At 60.2% G+C, this 15,210-nt stretch overlaps 1 protein-coding gene across 2 annotated transcripts in view; it reads right to left on the bottom strand.

The window, feature by feature from the left end:
• Positions 1-867: 867 nt before the first annotated feature.
• CFAP46 (cilia and flagella associated protein 46) overlaps positions 868-15,210 on the bottom strand; it is an 88,348-nt gene continuing 74,005 nt past the window's right edge. Inside the window, exons 46-59 of one of the 2 annotated variants that reach the window (XM_026494460.4) lie at positions 14,816-14,895; positions 14,134-14,264; positions 13,500-13,621; positions 12,678-12,757; positions 11,181-11,342; positions 6,641-6,705; positions 6,492-6,552; positions 6,386-6,421; positions 5,711-5,813; positions 4,581-4,693; positions 3,278-3,359; positions 2,529-2,665; positions 2,361-2,441; positions 868-1,450 (exon numbers count right to left, since the gene is read on the bottom strand). In XM_026494460.4, coding sequence (XP_026350245.2) covers positions 1,326-1,450; positions 2,361-2,441; positions 2,529-2,665; positions 3,278-3,359; positions 4,581-4,693; positions 5,711-5,813; positions 6,386-6,421; positions 6,492-6,552; positions 6,641-6,705; positions 11,181-11,342; positions 12,678-12,757; positions 13,500-13,621; positions 14,134-14,264; positions 14,816-14,895 — 1,378 coding nt within the window. In that variant the 3' untranslated portion in view covers positions 868-1,325. Of the gene's footprint in view, positions 1,451-2,047; positions 2,442-2,528; positions 2,666-3,277; positions 3,360-4,580; positions 4,694-5,710; positions 5,814-6,385; positions 6,422-6,491; positions 6,553-6,640; positions 6,706-11,180; positions 11,343-12,677; positions 12,758-13,499; positions 13,622-14,133; positions 14,265-14,815; positions 14,896-15,210 lie in introns of those variants that run through there. The other variant, XM_057308675.1, reaches the window with a different exon arrangement.

Below are 15,210 nucleotides of genomic sequence, written 5' to 3'. Positions count from 1 at the left end.
TCACTTGGCCTGAGGCCTGGCTGCCTCTGGCTGCCAGGGGGCCCCTGAGTCGGTGCTCAGAGGCCAGAAGTCTCCAGGTGAGGCAGGCATGACTTCTCTGTGGACACCTCACTGTGCTCGGGGGCCTGGAAAGAGCAGTCCTAGCAGCCCCCAGGGCCAGGGTCCCCGGGCCTTGCTGCGGGCTTCCTGGGGTCCAGGGCACTCTGTGGCCTGGCCTTGGCAGATGTCCGAGGGGCTGCTTACCAGGACCCAGTGCCCGAAGACACTTGGACCCTCCCCTCCCCCCATCCCATGGACTCTCTAACGGCGTTGGCTCCACCCCAGAGAGGCCTGGAGCTGGCTCTCCCCTGTCCCTTGGCCACCAGCCTGGGAGACTTGGGACACAGGGTCCTAGCTACTCAGTCCCTCGCCTTGGTCTCCACATGGACCAGGATGGCTTGGGGCCCAGTGTGAGGACCCTTCCTGGGGACCAGACGTCTTTTCATCTTATGGCCACCCTCAAGTCTGGCTGAATGTCCAGCTCTGCGGACAGTGGCTTCTCCCAGGGCTCCCCTGGACTGCTGTGGTGCCCACAGGGGTAGCGACACGTCCCACCCTGAGGGTCTCTGAGACCGGGGGCGGACGCCTGACTCCAGCAGACACACCGTGACTCCCTGTGGGGCTTCTGGTGGCCTCCTGGGGGGCCAGCCTCACGGGCACATCCACGCGCCCTGCCTGGGGCTGGACGTCATGCACGCACTCACTCATTCGGCAAACATTGGCTGAGCCCCACCATGGCACAGCGCTGGACAGAGAGTGACCCTCTTGAGGGACTCGAGCCCGGCCGCGCAGCCGTGGTCACAGACAGCACCGCAGACACGTGAAGCAGACACTTGATGTCATCGTTTACTAAAGCACTTACACCCAAAACGATGGTGTTCCCTGTCCAGGGACCACCGTGGGCCTCCAGGGACCGAGGGCCTCACCCCCAGGGCCGGCCCCTACCCCAAATACAGGTGGTTCCCCCACCACGGGGACAGAGCAGGAGAGGATTCTGGGGGTCCAGGCAGCTGTGTGGTCAGCCCCGGTGCACTCCTCACCCCACCCACCCCACAGAGCCCCCAGAGAGACTCTCGTCCCCTCCACGAGGGTCCCTGTGCGAGCCAGGCAGGAGGAGGTGGGGGAAGAAGCGCAGAGCAGATCAGACTCGGGAGGGCCCTGGCGTGACCCTGAGCAGAACTGGGGTTCAGGGGCGGGGCACTGGAGGAAGGGCGCCTACGGGTGGGGAGGTTTGGGTGGTGGGTCCTCGGAGGGACAGTCAAGGTCCCTGCCCTGGGAGGGGGGTGTCACCCGATGGCCAGGTGTGGCAGCCCGTACAGGACTGAGTTGAGGACGATGGGCAGCCGCTCAGAGTTGCTGAGCTGTGGCCAGACGTACAGCAGCTTGTCCCTGGAGGCCCACGGAGGCTCACCTGAGGGGGAGTGGGACAGCGTGTGTGGACAGCGCTCGTGGACAGCGCTCATGGGGTGCGCGGCTCCCTGGGGGCAGGGCACATGGTGGACAAGGGCGCTCCTGCCTCTGCCTCCAGACGCAGCCCCACACGGGGACGCTGACACATGTCTACACCCACGGACGCTGAGGCCCACAGGCAGTGGCACACAGCCAGGGAGCGACCTTGCCAGGCCCGGGCCCGCCTGCCCCCTCTCCACACCACACCACTCCCAGCACTGTGGGCAGGCGGCCGGGAGATCCCACCAGCTCCAGGCCTCCTCCTGCTGCCAGCTGGCTGCCACTGCTGACCGGGGGGAGGGCTTGCGTGACAATCACAGTTTTGTCCCTTCCTTCCGACGCACATTCACGCAGAACAACAGAGCCCACGTGGGCGCCATGGCTTCCCCTTCCTCTGTCCCCAAAGCAACTCGTTGGCAGCTCCTCACACCCCTGGCTCTTCTAGCCGCCCTCCACCTTCACACACCAGCCAGCTCTCCACCCCCCCCCCCCGCCCCGCTGCTCTCCCTCCCACATGCATTCAACAGCGTTTGCTGTTTGGAACCATGTTCTGGGCACTGGACCACGTCACTTCTAAATTTAAGCTCCTGCTGTGCGGTATATTTTGAAGGGTTCATGCTCCCGCCCCAGAGAGCAGGCCTGGGCTTCCAGAACTCGGGCGGCTTGAGCCCTTCTACCGCCCAGTGTGTTTTGCCCCGAGGATCGGTGCTGCCGGATCTCACGGGGGCTGTGCTTTCCGTCAGCACACGCTGAGCCGTGGAGGCGGCCCGGAAACACGGGCACCCCAGCCTGGCAGCACCGCTGGGACGCTGGCTGGCAGGTGGCCCTGCTCAGCCTGAGGAACGGCGGGGAGGAGGGACAGCTTCTGTTACCGTGGTTCCTCAGGTCACCAGCTCCCATCTTCTGAAGGAGACGGACTGCTCTCCCGATTGGCCTGCCAACTGTCAACAGATCTAGGAAGGAAACATCCCTCAGGCCGGCAGGCTTCCGGAGAGGCGCACAGGGCTGGGGACGGGCCCAGGACACCCGCGCCCACTCACTTTCCCACAGGACGCTGGCCCGCAGTGCATTGTCCTGCAGGAATGTCGGCCACTGGTTTGCCAGGATGCTCCTGACCCCCGCCAGACTCAGAAGGACGGCCGTCTTGATGGGCTCCTCCAAGGACAGCTGGGGCACGCTGCAGGGACCGAGCTCCAGTGGGACGGCCCGAGCCGACCCCAGTCCACAGCCCAAATAGCACCAAGTATTGGACTGACGGCTCTTCAAGTTCTTGAAAGAATCAAGAACACCCTCCCCCATCCCCCCACTCCCACGTGAAATGTCATTTAACAAGACAAGGCATTCCGGAGTGCTGCCAGTCCCTCTGGACCACTCTCAACCTTGCGGTGGGGTCAGGAGGCAAAGCACCCATCATGAGACTCTCCGCCACCTTCGCAGCCCACACAGGCACTGTGCTGCATGTGATGTGGGGAGCTCTGAAGCCAGGGCGCCCTCCCAGCTGCCGGCCCTCTGTCCCCTGGCCCAGTCCCCGCAGGCCTTGGTCTGCCGCTGGAGCTCCCCTCCTTCCTCCCCTGCACCCCCCTCCAACCAGACTCCTCCAGGGAAGGGTCTGGGCAGATGGTAGAGTTGGCTCCCTCATGGGGCTCTGCCCATGGGACGCAGGGACACTCTGTCCCCGCACACTCCCTGGGGAGCACATCCGTTAGTCCTAGGCCCCCCAGGCACCCCCTATTCAGTGTGTGGGGGCCAGGCTGCTGGCTCAAGCCGGTGCAGGGGGGACAGCAGGTACCTCTTGTTCTCTGACTTCTCCATATGCCGCCGCATGCTCTCGTAGGACCGCGTCAGGCCCAGCAGGACCATCATCTGGCACTCTGCAGGACACAGGAGGGGCAGTCCAGCAGCTGCTCGCCCAGGAGCGGGAGGCCAGTGCAGGCTGGTGGTGTCACCCAGGGCTTGGGAGAATCAGGCTCAGACTTGACATCCGTAGACCCCTTCCCGAGACCCAGTGGCTGCACAAGCACACGGGGACGTTAAGTGCTTCGGGAACCCCACAGCCTTCCCAGTCTTCTAGTGCAGTCGGCTCAGCTCCAAGCATGCCATGCCAACAGGCACCCCAGCCTGCCAGGGGTGGTCTCAGGCACGTGGCCCCCCGTGTGTCCACTGAAACAGCCACACTTGGCCACGGGCATGCCGAGAGCCCCATGTGCACAGAGTTGACTCCCTACTTCCTGCAGTGGCCTGGCTGAGGGCAGGCGTGGGGGGCTGTGCCCAGGGGCAGGCAGGCCCTCCAACTGCATGAGGGTAAGTAGCATAGGGCACCAGTGGTCACCCCACATGAGCCTGGTGAGCTTCAGAACTCCTCTGCCCTCATGCATCTGAGAAGGCCTTGTTTCTACCTCCCCTTGGGGCAAGGAATGCGCCAGGTGACAGGCTTCTAGGGTGGGGTGCGCTGTGGGGTGGCCTGTCTCCAGGGGGCTGGGAAGGAGACAGGTAGCAGGTGATGGTGTGGGGTGTTCAGGTGCCCTGACCACGGAACACACGTCCACGTCCTTGTTACGCTGTCGTCACTGGGCCATGTGCTTCCTGAGGGTCCCCGAAAGGCTCTCCTGCGACTGCGTGGTGTGGCCAGTCAGCCACTGCCTCAGGAGACGGTCACTCAAGGGCAAGACAGACGGCCCACTCAGAAGTCCTCAGGGGATAGCCAGAGGGCATACAAGGCCTAGAGTGCCCACATTTACACTAGGAGTGGTGGGGGGGCTGTGGTCAGTGTGTTCTGGAAATGCCCACCCTATCCTTCCTGGACTCTGCAGGCCCAGCCCTGGGGGGTGACCATCCCAGCTCCTGCCTCTGGCCGTGCCTGTCAGGTCTGGAACTCTGAACTGGGTCTCTGAGAAATGGAGGAGGGGGACAAGGGCAGGAGGGGGCTTCCCCCCACTGTGTTTCCAGAGTGCCCCGGCCCCCCAAACCCTTTCTCAGACAGACGATGACTGATGGAGACACAGGGCCTCGCTCTGTCCCTGTGTGGATCCATCTCACGCGCTGGGGTCCTGGCAGAGCGTCGGGCTTCTGGGGGCCCTGACGGGCTGTCTCACCTGGTAGGTTCATGGCAGCCAACCTTTCCACCAGTATGTGCGACAGGAAGCTCTCCATCCCATAGAAGAAGAAGCCGCTGCAGGTGCCCAGGAGATGCTCCCACTCGGCCTGGCTGCAAAGGGAATGCGGGTGGCCCGGTGGGCGGAGCCAGAGGCAGGCAGCGGGCATCCCAGGGTGTCCCGGGGGTGCTGCAGCCCGGACCACATCTGTCCTGGGCCTTCGGGGCTGCGGCTGCAGGCTGGGCAAGCTCTCAGGACGGGTTTTGAAAGCAAAGCCTGTCCTGAGCTCTTCACTCCTGGTCCCACCCCTCTGCTAGGACTGGACTAACGTCCACTCTCCTGGTGCCCAGCGTCAGCCTCCATCCTGGGTTCTACCCACATGATTCTCCTGAGCATGGACCTCGGGTCCCTGGAATGAACTCTCATCTCACTGAGCAGTGGCTCTGGAAAATGCTAGAAGGACAATTCCCTGATGGCCAACCGCTTCCAGGTCTCTGAGAGAACCCACAGGGGAGTCCGCCCCCAGCAGGCTACACCACTCCAGCAGGCCCTGCTCACCGCCCACAGGCCCCGCCCACGTGCGGCCCTGCACTTCTCCAGCAGGCCCCTCCACACTGCTGCCCTTCCTCATCTCACAGGCCCCGCCCACTCACTCCCCGCTCCAGGGGGGGGGCCTTCTCTCCCGCAGCCCCACCCAGCGGGCCCCGCCCCTCTCCAGCAGGTTCTCCCCCCACAACCTCCTCTAGTCCCCAGAGCCAGGGGCACGCGCTGCACTGGACAGGCTGGGGGACCCCGGCAGAAGCACACTCCCGGGTGCCAGGTCCTCATCTGTAAATTGGGGATGAGGACAATGCCGCCCCCACTCAGGCACTATGAGGACCAAGGAGCCCGCTGTGTGATGAAGAAAGGCCAGACACCTGGAGGCTCTGGGGGTGGGGGCGGCAGGGGGGCTTGACAGGACAGAATGGGGGGGTCAGGGTTGGGGGGAGCCTGAGGGAAAGAGGGAGGAGAGAGGGAGAAGGGCGACTCGGAGCACAGCAGTCCCTCCCACCATGTCTGGAGCACCCCCCAGCTGGCTCACACCACCCTGCTCACTGCAGGACGGTGTCCCCAGACACCCTGACACCAACCTGGGGAAGTGCTTATTTCCCAGATGTCCCACCCAGAGAGCAGTGAACGTGTCTTGGAATCTTTCCAAAATCTCCCGGGTGACGAAGACAGGAGTCAGCCTTTCTACAACACGAATTGAATGGTGAGGAAACACAGGAGTTTGTCTCACATGGGGAACAGTAAGGGAGACAGACCGCAGGCCGTCCCCTGCTGTGGCCCCTGTGTGGACATACAGGACGTGGTAGAGTCAACGTTTGCTGCGTGCGGACAGGTCAGGGCTCCTTCCCTCCTTTGTGAAGAGATTTTACACTTGATCTTAGCCGAAAGGCTGAGAAGCGATGGAAAGAGATTTTAAAAACCAATTTAGCAAAAGAAGAGCCCACAGGAATTAGACAGAGCTGCAGTGGGCGGTGGGAAGTCGTTTTGGGCTCTGAGAAGGGGGCAGCGTACCTCACTTCAGGGGTTCGCTTTTCCTACAACCATCGTCCTGACCTGGCTGTGATGGTCAAGGGCCACAGGACCGCACTCCACCCCCGCCCCCGCGGTCAGTGTAACGGGAGGCGGCAGAAGGCGGAGGCCGTGCACAGGAGGCGGGCTCGGAGGCCACAGCACTGAGCCCACGCTGCTCTGCGGCTGAGCCCAGAGGGTGGCATGTGGCGCGTGTGTGCACGTGTGTGCGCGTGGGAGGCACTCACCTATGCCCTGGGCCTCCTCGTAGGGGTCCACGACGACTAGGTCTGCGTTAAGGAGAAATCGCGCACGCACCTGCATGTCCCGGGCAGCGGGGCCGGTAAAGGATACACTTGAAGTTGTCGGCGTCGACTATGATGCAGTCCGGGGGGATGAGCCGGGGCGGGGCGTCCTGCACCACACACAAGCGTCGTTGGGGGCCGCTGGGGGGTCCTGCGTCCTGCAGGGGGGACCCAGGCTCCCCAGGCCCATCTGCCCACCTTCTGTCCCTTCTTCGCCGGACTCCTCTTCTTGCCTCTGCCCTCCTTCTTCACGGGCCCCTCGGCTGCAAACAAAAGGTGGTGTTTGGGGCCAGCGCGGCTGGCGGCCCACAGCCTTATGATGAACGCACTAAATGTCCCTGAACTGTTCACTTTAAAATGGTTAATTTTTTCACCTTAATAAAAAAAACAAAAAGTAGCGAGAACAACTGACTTCAAATTTTGTAAAGTTGAAAGAGCTATAGGTTCTAAATGTAAAGGATCGCAGGGCCAGGGAAGGCCTGAGCCAGGAGACCTCAAGCAAGGAACAGTCACCAGAAGCCCCGCTGCCTACCTGGCTGACCATTCACACAGCACGCTGGGCACCCACCAGTGTGCCCGCGGCGGCAGCCCAGTGACAGGGCCGGGCCCGGGGGGTTCCTCTGCTTCCGGCACAAGAGTTTACACTTCACTCTTCCAGTGGCTTGCAGATTCTTTTGGAAGGTCCAGAAATGATGACAGTTTACTTCCTCTCTTTCCGCCCTCATGCCTCTCATTTCTGCGCGTCTGCCGGCATCGCGCCTCCCGCAGAGAAGGGACCGGGGCTCCTGCTGTGTCTGGCCAGCGCGCTCCCTGGGGTGTCCCATCAAGAAGGCGGCTTGCTCTAGGTCTGGATGGAGCCTCAACCACGATGAGCTATGTTCACTGTCTCTGTGTGCTAGGGATTTCTATTACGAATGCACACATTTTGTCAAATGCTCTTTTCCTGCAGCAACTGAGATGCTTGTAAGTTTGCTTTCCTTTAATCTAATGATACTTGTAAATTTTTGAGGTCAGACTGGGTGATGCAAGTTCTATTTTTCTTTCTTGTGCTGTTCTTGGCAGTTTCGGTGGCAGGGGCTGACGGAAGGCTGGGACGGGTTGGCCCCTTTTCCCTCCTCTCAGGGAGATCTGTTAAGACTGACGTGAACGGTTTCTGGAAGGTCCGGTAGATCTCAAAGAAGTAAGTCTGTTCATCCCCTTTCCCTGCTGGTTCTGAGACCATTTGGAGTCTTCCTTCTTGAGTCGTGAGCTGCCCTTCCCCAGGACGTGGTCCGCTTTGCTGAGGGCTTTGCACGTGCCGCCGTCAGGTCTCTCAGGCGCCTTCAGAGTCTGAGTGTCTTTTCATCCCTGACTTTGTGTATTTGTGCCCCATCCACTCTTTTTCTTGATCATTCTTGTCAGAATGCGTCTATTTAATGAGTTTTTTAAAATTTTTATTTCCGGGGCCCCTGGGTGGCTCAGTCGGTGAAGCGTCTGCCTTCGGCTCAGGTCATGATCGCAGGGTCCTGGAATCAAGCCCCGTCAGGCTCCCTGCTCAGCGGGAAGCCCGCTTCTCCCTCTGCCTCTGCCGCTCCCCCTGCTTGTGCTCTCTCCCTTTTTCTGTTACATGAATAAATAACATCTTTAAAAAATTTTGTTTTGTTTTCTATTTTGTTGACGTCTGCTCATGTGTTTATTGTACCCTTTCCTCTGCTTTCTTTGAGTTTTTCTTTCTTTTCCTTTTTTTGCTGTTCTTGCTCTAACTTCATAAATTCAATGCTTAGCTTTTACACTTCCAACATTTTCCTTTTCTGATACGAACGTCCAAAGCAGTGAGACCCTTCCAGACCCTGCTGCCGTAACACTCCACCGGCCGTGGGCTTGGACCTTCCTGCGATCCTTTCTCCTGAGCCCCAGGAAATATGCAGAAGTATATTTTTAAATTTCCAAATGAATGGAATTGAGGAGATCCACCCTTGGTGGTGGCTTCTGCCCTCATCATCCTGTGATGGCGCTAACGTGCGTCGCTCCGGGCGTTCGTGGGGAGGATGTCCCCAGTTGTTGTGCGGCTTCCGTGTCTGTCCACGGCGCAGCTCAGACTCTCTGCTTTTCCTCTGTTTGTCCGACCTGCCCGGACGTGGGGGCGTGCGCGGTCTACCATCGCGGGACGGGTCCCTCGGTCCTGTCCTGGGATTTGACTGCTCGTCGCTTCACATATTTTATCCTGCTGATGAACCGACCGTTATCACCGTGGAGTGACCCCAGCCCTGAGGGTGCTTGCGGTGGTCACGGCGGCTCCTCGTGGCAGCGGGTTACTCCGACAGCCTGCTGTCGAGCGCATGTCCCGCGGCTTTGGCGTGCCTCGTCATCCACGCTGTCGTGAAGTTGGCTGGTGTGGCCCATTTATTTATTTCTTTTTTGATTTATGATCCAGATGGACTAATTTCCACCACTTTGCCTTTTGATTTTTGTTTGTTCCACTTGTCCTGTCACTGGCTGCTGGCCGCTCGGGTGAGCTTTGTTTTTCTTCTTTCTTTTCCCTCTGTCGTCTGGAGTTCATACACCGATTCTCTGCCTTTGGTGGTTCTCCTTAAAGATTTACCGGGAGCGTCTCACCCGCAAACACGCCTGTGGCCGGAGCAGCTCACGGCTCTGACAGCGCCCTGCTCAGCTGGGCGGGCCCTGGGTCAGCGCTCAGGCGTGTGTTGAGAGGGACTGAACTCACCCTGCCGGCGCTGTTGTTCGAGTTCGGGTGCGTTTCCTGTCGCTGCTGTAACAGATCAGCGCACGTGGGGGCGTAAAACCGCACCAGGTAGTGTCACAGGCCTGAAGGTCAGGGTCGAAAGGGGTCCCATGGGCGGAAACCGAGGTGGGCAGGGCTCTTTCCTCCCGGGGCTCCGGGGAGAATCTGTGTCGGCCTCTTCCAGCCTCTGGCGGCCACTTCCGCGGCGGTGGCGCGGCCTCTTCCCGTGTCTCTGTCCCCCTCCTGCCTCCATCTTAGAGGCGCCTGGTGCGCCGTCGGGCCCCCCGCTCAGCCAGGACGCTCTCCCGTGTCAGCATGGTCACTGGGTCACACTCCTGGATGCCGGGAGCAGGGTGTGTAGCCTCCGGGCCGCTGCTCCTCCCTCCACCCCGGGGTGGCGCCACGCTGCCGCCATCGCCACAGCAACACTGGCCACGCAGAGCTGAGGGGAAAGCAGGACCCTCCCGTAAATGGTGTGCAGCCCGGGGTGGTCCAGCGGGGAAGAAACGTACCGCACCTCACACCGGGGGTCAGGAGGGGGGTCACCACGTGAAAGGCAGAAAAGAAAAACAGATGTATTTACGAGGTATCATGGGAGAATAGCTGCATGATTGTGAGGTAAGAAAACAAGTTTTAAAAAAGACCCCAAAGCACCAGCGGTTAAGAAAAAGATTGATACATTGGTCTGTATTACAATATTGTGTTCAAAAGGCACCATTTCGGCGTGTGAACGGACACGCCACAGAGTGGGAGGGGACATCTGTCATTCCTGTACATAATAAGACAATCCATATGCAAACCTCTGGAAACCCCACAAATCGAAAACAACAAAAACCAGGTAACCCGGCAAAACTTGGCCCTAGACTCGGACACGAGCGAGTCCATGGCGTGGCCAGCGGGGGGCGGCGTGTTCTCTGTCCTGTTATTTGAGGGGGTCTTAGATGCAGCGAGCTCGCCCACGAAGGGCCCTCCCTCCTCATTGGGGGCTGGCACCGTCTGCGGAGATGGGGCAAATACACCTGCTGTTCTTCTCCACCAGCCCCATCCGCTCTGTGTTCCACTTTCCCTCTTTTTCTGCCTTTTGCGCATTCTTGTGTATTTTGTGTTGTTTCCCTTCATCTTCTTCATTGGTGTGTGGGCTTTAGCACTCAGACTTTCTGCAGTAACGTAAGGATGTCACTCGTGACCTGCGCTGTCTCCATCGGGAAGTCGGGGTCACTCCTGGCCTCGATTCTGGGTGTTCCGTGGCTGCGGCTGAGATGATGTCAGGGTCCTCGTCACTCTGACCACCTTCCCTGGAGTCTCCTCTCTGATTCCTGTGTCTGGGGCTTATGGAAACTTCTGGACATGTGGGATTATGGTTTTCTTCAGATCTGGGGGTTGTGGGGGACACTGGTCATTATTAATTCCCATACTCCCCCTCCAAGGACTCTGATCCCAGGTCATCAGCTCCTCTAGGCTCGAGGCCCATCCTCCGTGGGGTTTGCCCTGTTCTTGGGGACCAGGTTCTGCACGGCCTGCCCTCCAGTGTCTGAAACCCACTGCTCCATCTGTTTTGGGTTTCCACTTGTTTCTGTTGGAAGGGCAAACCCGGTCCTTGTTACCTCCTCCAGCCTACAGGGGTTCGGAAGCTGGGCACATGGGTGTGAACAGCCCCCAGGACAGGACACGGTCAGCCCAAGTCGCCAGCTGCCCCCAGGCCTGCGTGCCGTCCACCCTCCCGGTCCCCTCCCTCACTGCCCCTCGCCACCTAGGGAATGAGTAAGCATGTCGTTGGTCATCACCCATCCCCGGTCTGTAGGGCAAGAACAATGTTTAATTTCTCCCTCGGGGGGCCTTTAGCACCTCACAGACACTGGGCACACAGCAGGTGTTCTGTGACTATCTTGGAGCGGATGAGGGCCTGGAATAAAGCGGGAACATCTGATAAGAAGCGTCTGACAGGAGTCCACGTCAGGCACTTCAGACGGGCCCAGTGCGAAGGTCAGTATAAGCGTGGCCGAACGCACCTCTTACCTGTCTCCTCTTTGTGGAGACGATTACACAACATCTGCAGGGAGAATTCTCGGGACACGGAGGAGACCATCCCCTCCTCAAACACCGAGAGGCCTTCCAGCGGCAGCCCCAGAAGATGCTCGTCCACAATGAGGATGGTGTTGTCTGCAGCCTCGAGCTGAGCTGTAGGCAGGGACAGGAGCTACGAAGGCAGCAGGAGACGCGCTTCCGCGGACAGGCAAGCCCCTGGGGTGGGCCGCTGGTCCGGGTCTGTCTGTCCTTGTGGAAGCCGTTGCACCGCACACATAGGAAAAAGTCTGAGCTGGGCTCAGTGTATGAGGAGTGGGGTCACAGGGTCGTCAGGTCCTCCACGGTTCGAGGACCTGCCCCCACATGGGCAGCCAGTGCCCGGGGCGGGTCTGGGAATGTCATGACTCCTTCTAACCACGGAGCCCCCTTTCGAAGGATGAAGATGTGTGCTGAAGGATTTGCACCCCTGCGATGTGGCAGCTTCTCCGGGTGACCATGGAGCGCTCGGAGGAGCTGTTGGACCTGCCTGGCTCGTGAGGAAACCTGCTCTTTGTGACAGGTGGAAAGGGGACGAAGGGCGAGGCCACCAGACACTTGAACTGAATTCACTATACGTACAAAGTAAAAACAAATTACTTAAAAGTGAGCAAAGGCCTTCATCTGGGGAGTTTTTAGGGCAGAATCTCAGTTCACAAAAGTGACCTCAGGTGGGCAAACTCTGGCCCCTCACCCTTACAGCGGGCCCCAGGCGGCCATAGGCACTGGCACGTGAGCTGGAGCGACCGCGTCTGGGGCGCGGTGCTGGCCGGAGAGCACTGCCAGGTGCTTTTGGAAATCAAAGCACCCTTGGATAGAGCAGCCCTGCTTTCCCTTCATCAACCAATGAAAATGACTCTGAGAAAAAGCGATTTATACCGTCGCAGGTGCCGGCTGAGAGGCTGAACCCTCATGGACGTGCCACAGCCCTGGCCAGGAGCGGGGCGTGGATGATGGTGCTGGCACCTTTCACACGTGTGGAGACACATCAAGTGAGAAACCAGAGGGGCTGTCCTGGCGACGCAGAGGTGACCAGGAAGCCACTGGAGCTCGGGCACTGGCGCCCTCTCCCCAGCACGCTCACCTTCCTTCAGGACATCAGATCACTGAGGCAGAAGCACGTCTGCCCCTCAGGTCATCTGGGGCGCGCGCACTCAGGATGCAGATGGGCAACCTCACACATTGTTACTGCCGTCAGCACACACACGCGGGCGGCCGGCTTTCCGAGGAAGGGCGAGCATGCTGGGGTCGCTGGTGCTGTCGGCAGCGTTGCGCAGAGCCCCCACCCGGGGCGCTGGTGTGGGGCTGTGCACACAGCCTTCTGGGGACCTTCCCACGTCTCTGGGAGGCCCTCTGGGGAGGCCTGTTCTCGACCCACCTAGGCTCTCCCAGAGCAGCGGGTGAACCCCAGCCCAAGTTCTCCAGCAGAAACTCCCGTCAGGCCCCACTCACCATGGGGCAGGGACACTTTCCTTTCCTTGTCTTTGCCTTTTGATTTCCCAGAATCTGCGACAGCTGCGGGAATCTGTGTTCTGGAAGTCAAAGGCACGTCGTCAGGTTTTCAGAAACACAGGAACATCACGCACTAAGAGTGGGAGTGAGTGTCATGAGGCTCCACGACTCCCTCTCCCTGTACTGGAGGCCGAGGAAAACTGGACACACAGGTGCAGACGGGACTCGAGTTCATCTCCGACCTACTGGCAAATCTCAGCAGTACCGCCTGCCCAAGCCCTCTGCCTTTTTCCCCACCGAGCCTAAGTCACAGGGGCTCAGGACCGGGCCGCGCTCGCCACTCCCATCCTGCCTCAGCAGCAGAGGGGAACAGCGTGGCCGGGACGCGTCCCCAGAGGTTTTCAGCAGCATTAGGGCTTCTTCCCCGCGACGACGGTCCTGAGCTGGGCACCGTGGATGTGGATTCAGCACGCGAAGCTCATCCCTTTCACGGTATCAGAGACTCGGACTTGCACGTGGAAACAGCACCCCCCACCCCACAGCCAGCTCTTTCTGGGATCGGGAGGCAGCAGAGCTGGCCTGCAGGCTGAGCCCCCACCCTGTCCACCCTGGCTCCCCGGAGTCCTATTCCTGACTGCTCCCAGCATTTTGGGGCACTCCTAGGGACGGAGAGATGGTGACCCTCCCCTCTGCCCCGAGGAGAGTGCCAGCTTTGGGCTTGAAACCCACGCCCGCTGGGGCTCGGAGATGTAACCAGCCCCTCCCTCGCGCTCCGCGGCCTCAGCCCTCGGACGCTGGGAGCCATCAGCCCATGGCAGGTACCTGGCCTCAGGGCTGCTGAGCACTGGAAACAGTGGCTGCAGGAACTCCTCCATGGATGCCAGGACATCACTGAATTTCTGCAGAGAGTGTCCTTCCCTTTCAAGGTACGCACTTTCCAATTCCTGTCTCAACCCAAACATCAGCTCGTGATCAGAAGCATCTAAGGGGGGGGACTCATTAAATCCCAACCCGGTTAGAGCAAAGAGTGGGAAGGACCCTGTACGGCCCTCAAACCTGCCCTTCCCAAAAAAAGCCTGGTGGCCAGGGGCCCAGTCAGCTGCACAGCAGGGCTCCCTGCACCCGCCTGCCCCAGGACCAGGGCCCGTCAGATCCCCCTGCGGACAGTGCCCCTTGCCTTGTCTGCCTGCCCACTCCTCCAAGAGGCCACCCTGGCACCCCCAGCCCCACCAGTTTCCCTGCTGGTATCAGGGAGGTGGCCGTACCAGACTAGCTCAGGGATTCAGAAAGGAACTGCCTACCCTGTGTGTCCTGGGTGTCCAGCAGTGCCTGGGGTCCGGATGGCCAGTGCCACTCACCTAGCCCTCCCTGCCTCACCTTGCTGCCGCTGGGCCAGGGTCCTGGTCCCCAGCACTGCAGCAGCAGCAGCCTTGGACGCTGGGCTCAGGGTCCTCACCTCGCCTGAGCTTGGGGCCGGGCCCTCTTTGTTCACCTCGGCCTGGGTCAGCTCCCGGAACTGCTGAGCACTGGCCAACAGGCAGGAGAAGGTGTCTGGATCCACAGCCACCCGTGCCACCTTGCAGGAGCCTGTGGAGACCGACACCCCTGCTGTGTGTGCCCACCCCCCGGCTTTGCAGACCACGCTCTGGGGCTGAGGACAGACAGAGTGGAGGTGTGCATGAACACTGGGAGTGGGTCTGCGTGAGCAAACTGCAGGCACGTGAGAAGATGGTCCTGGCTCCAGACACAGCTTGCTGTGGCACTCTTGATGGCTGTGAGCAGTGGGGACACAGATGGATGTCTCTGTCCCACAGCCTTCCTTCGCTCTAAATGAAATGCTAAGTGGAATTTTATGCCTGAGATGTAAGGAAGAAAGTGGGAATATAGTGTTTTTTGAGAAAAGAAATTCTGAAGGGGGAGTGGGGGCAGCTGGTCCTCTCTGTGGACTGGAAGTCCAGGAAACACACAACCCTGCCTCCTTCCCCATCTCTTACAGACTCAACGACCCCCACGCGGCATGCACCCCCACCCGGCAAGCACACAAGCCGCCAAGCCCCACAAGTGTGCATTGTGGCCCCTCGCAAGTGTGCCCCCTGTGCTGAGGATGAGGCCTAATAAACACCTCTTGCAGAACTCACCTCCCACTTGGAAAACCTTCCCTTTGGCCGCGGAGATGGACTTGGGTCTCTCATAGGCAGCACAGTACAGATGGGCCCTGCTGGCAGGACACAGGGCAGGGTCAAAGCCCAGCTCGTGGGGTCCCAGAGGAGCCCCAGAGATGCCGATTCGGTGAACCACGTACACCCCGGCAGGAGCCCCCTCCCCATGAATGCCTTGGCCAAGTCAAGACCCAGAATGGAAACAGGCCCATCTGGGCACAGTCAGTGAGCTGTCCACACCAGGCGAGGGTTCTGTTCCACGGCAAGGGTGGCCTTCAGCAGACGCACAGGCCCCGTGCCATGGACAGCAGGCAGATCGGGGTCCCCAGTAGTACCAGCGTGGCTTTTCCCGGGGGGATGCTGCCCTACCCCAT

Source organism: Ursus arctos, unplaced genomic scaffold (assembly GCF_023065955.2).
Source record: "Ursus arctos isolate Adak ecotype North America unplaced genomic scaffold, UrsArc2.0 scaffold_7, whole genome shotgun sequence".
NCBI classification, from domain to species: domain Eukaryota; kingdom Metazoa; phylum Chordata; class Mammalia; order Carnivora; family Ursidae; genus Ursus; species Ursus arctos.
The sequence above is the reverse complement of the archived record's forward strand: the minus strand, read 5'-3'. Positions and strand labels throughout refer to the sequence as shown.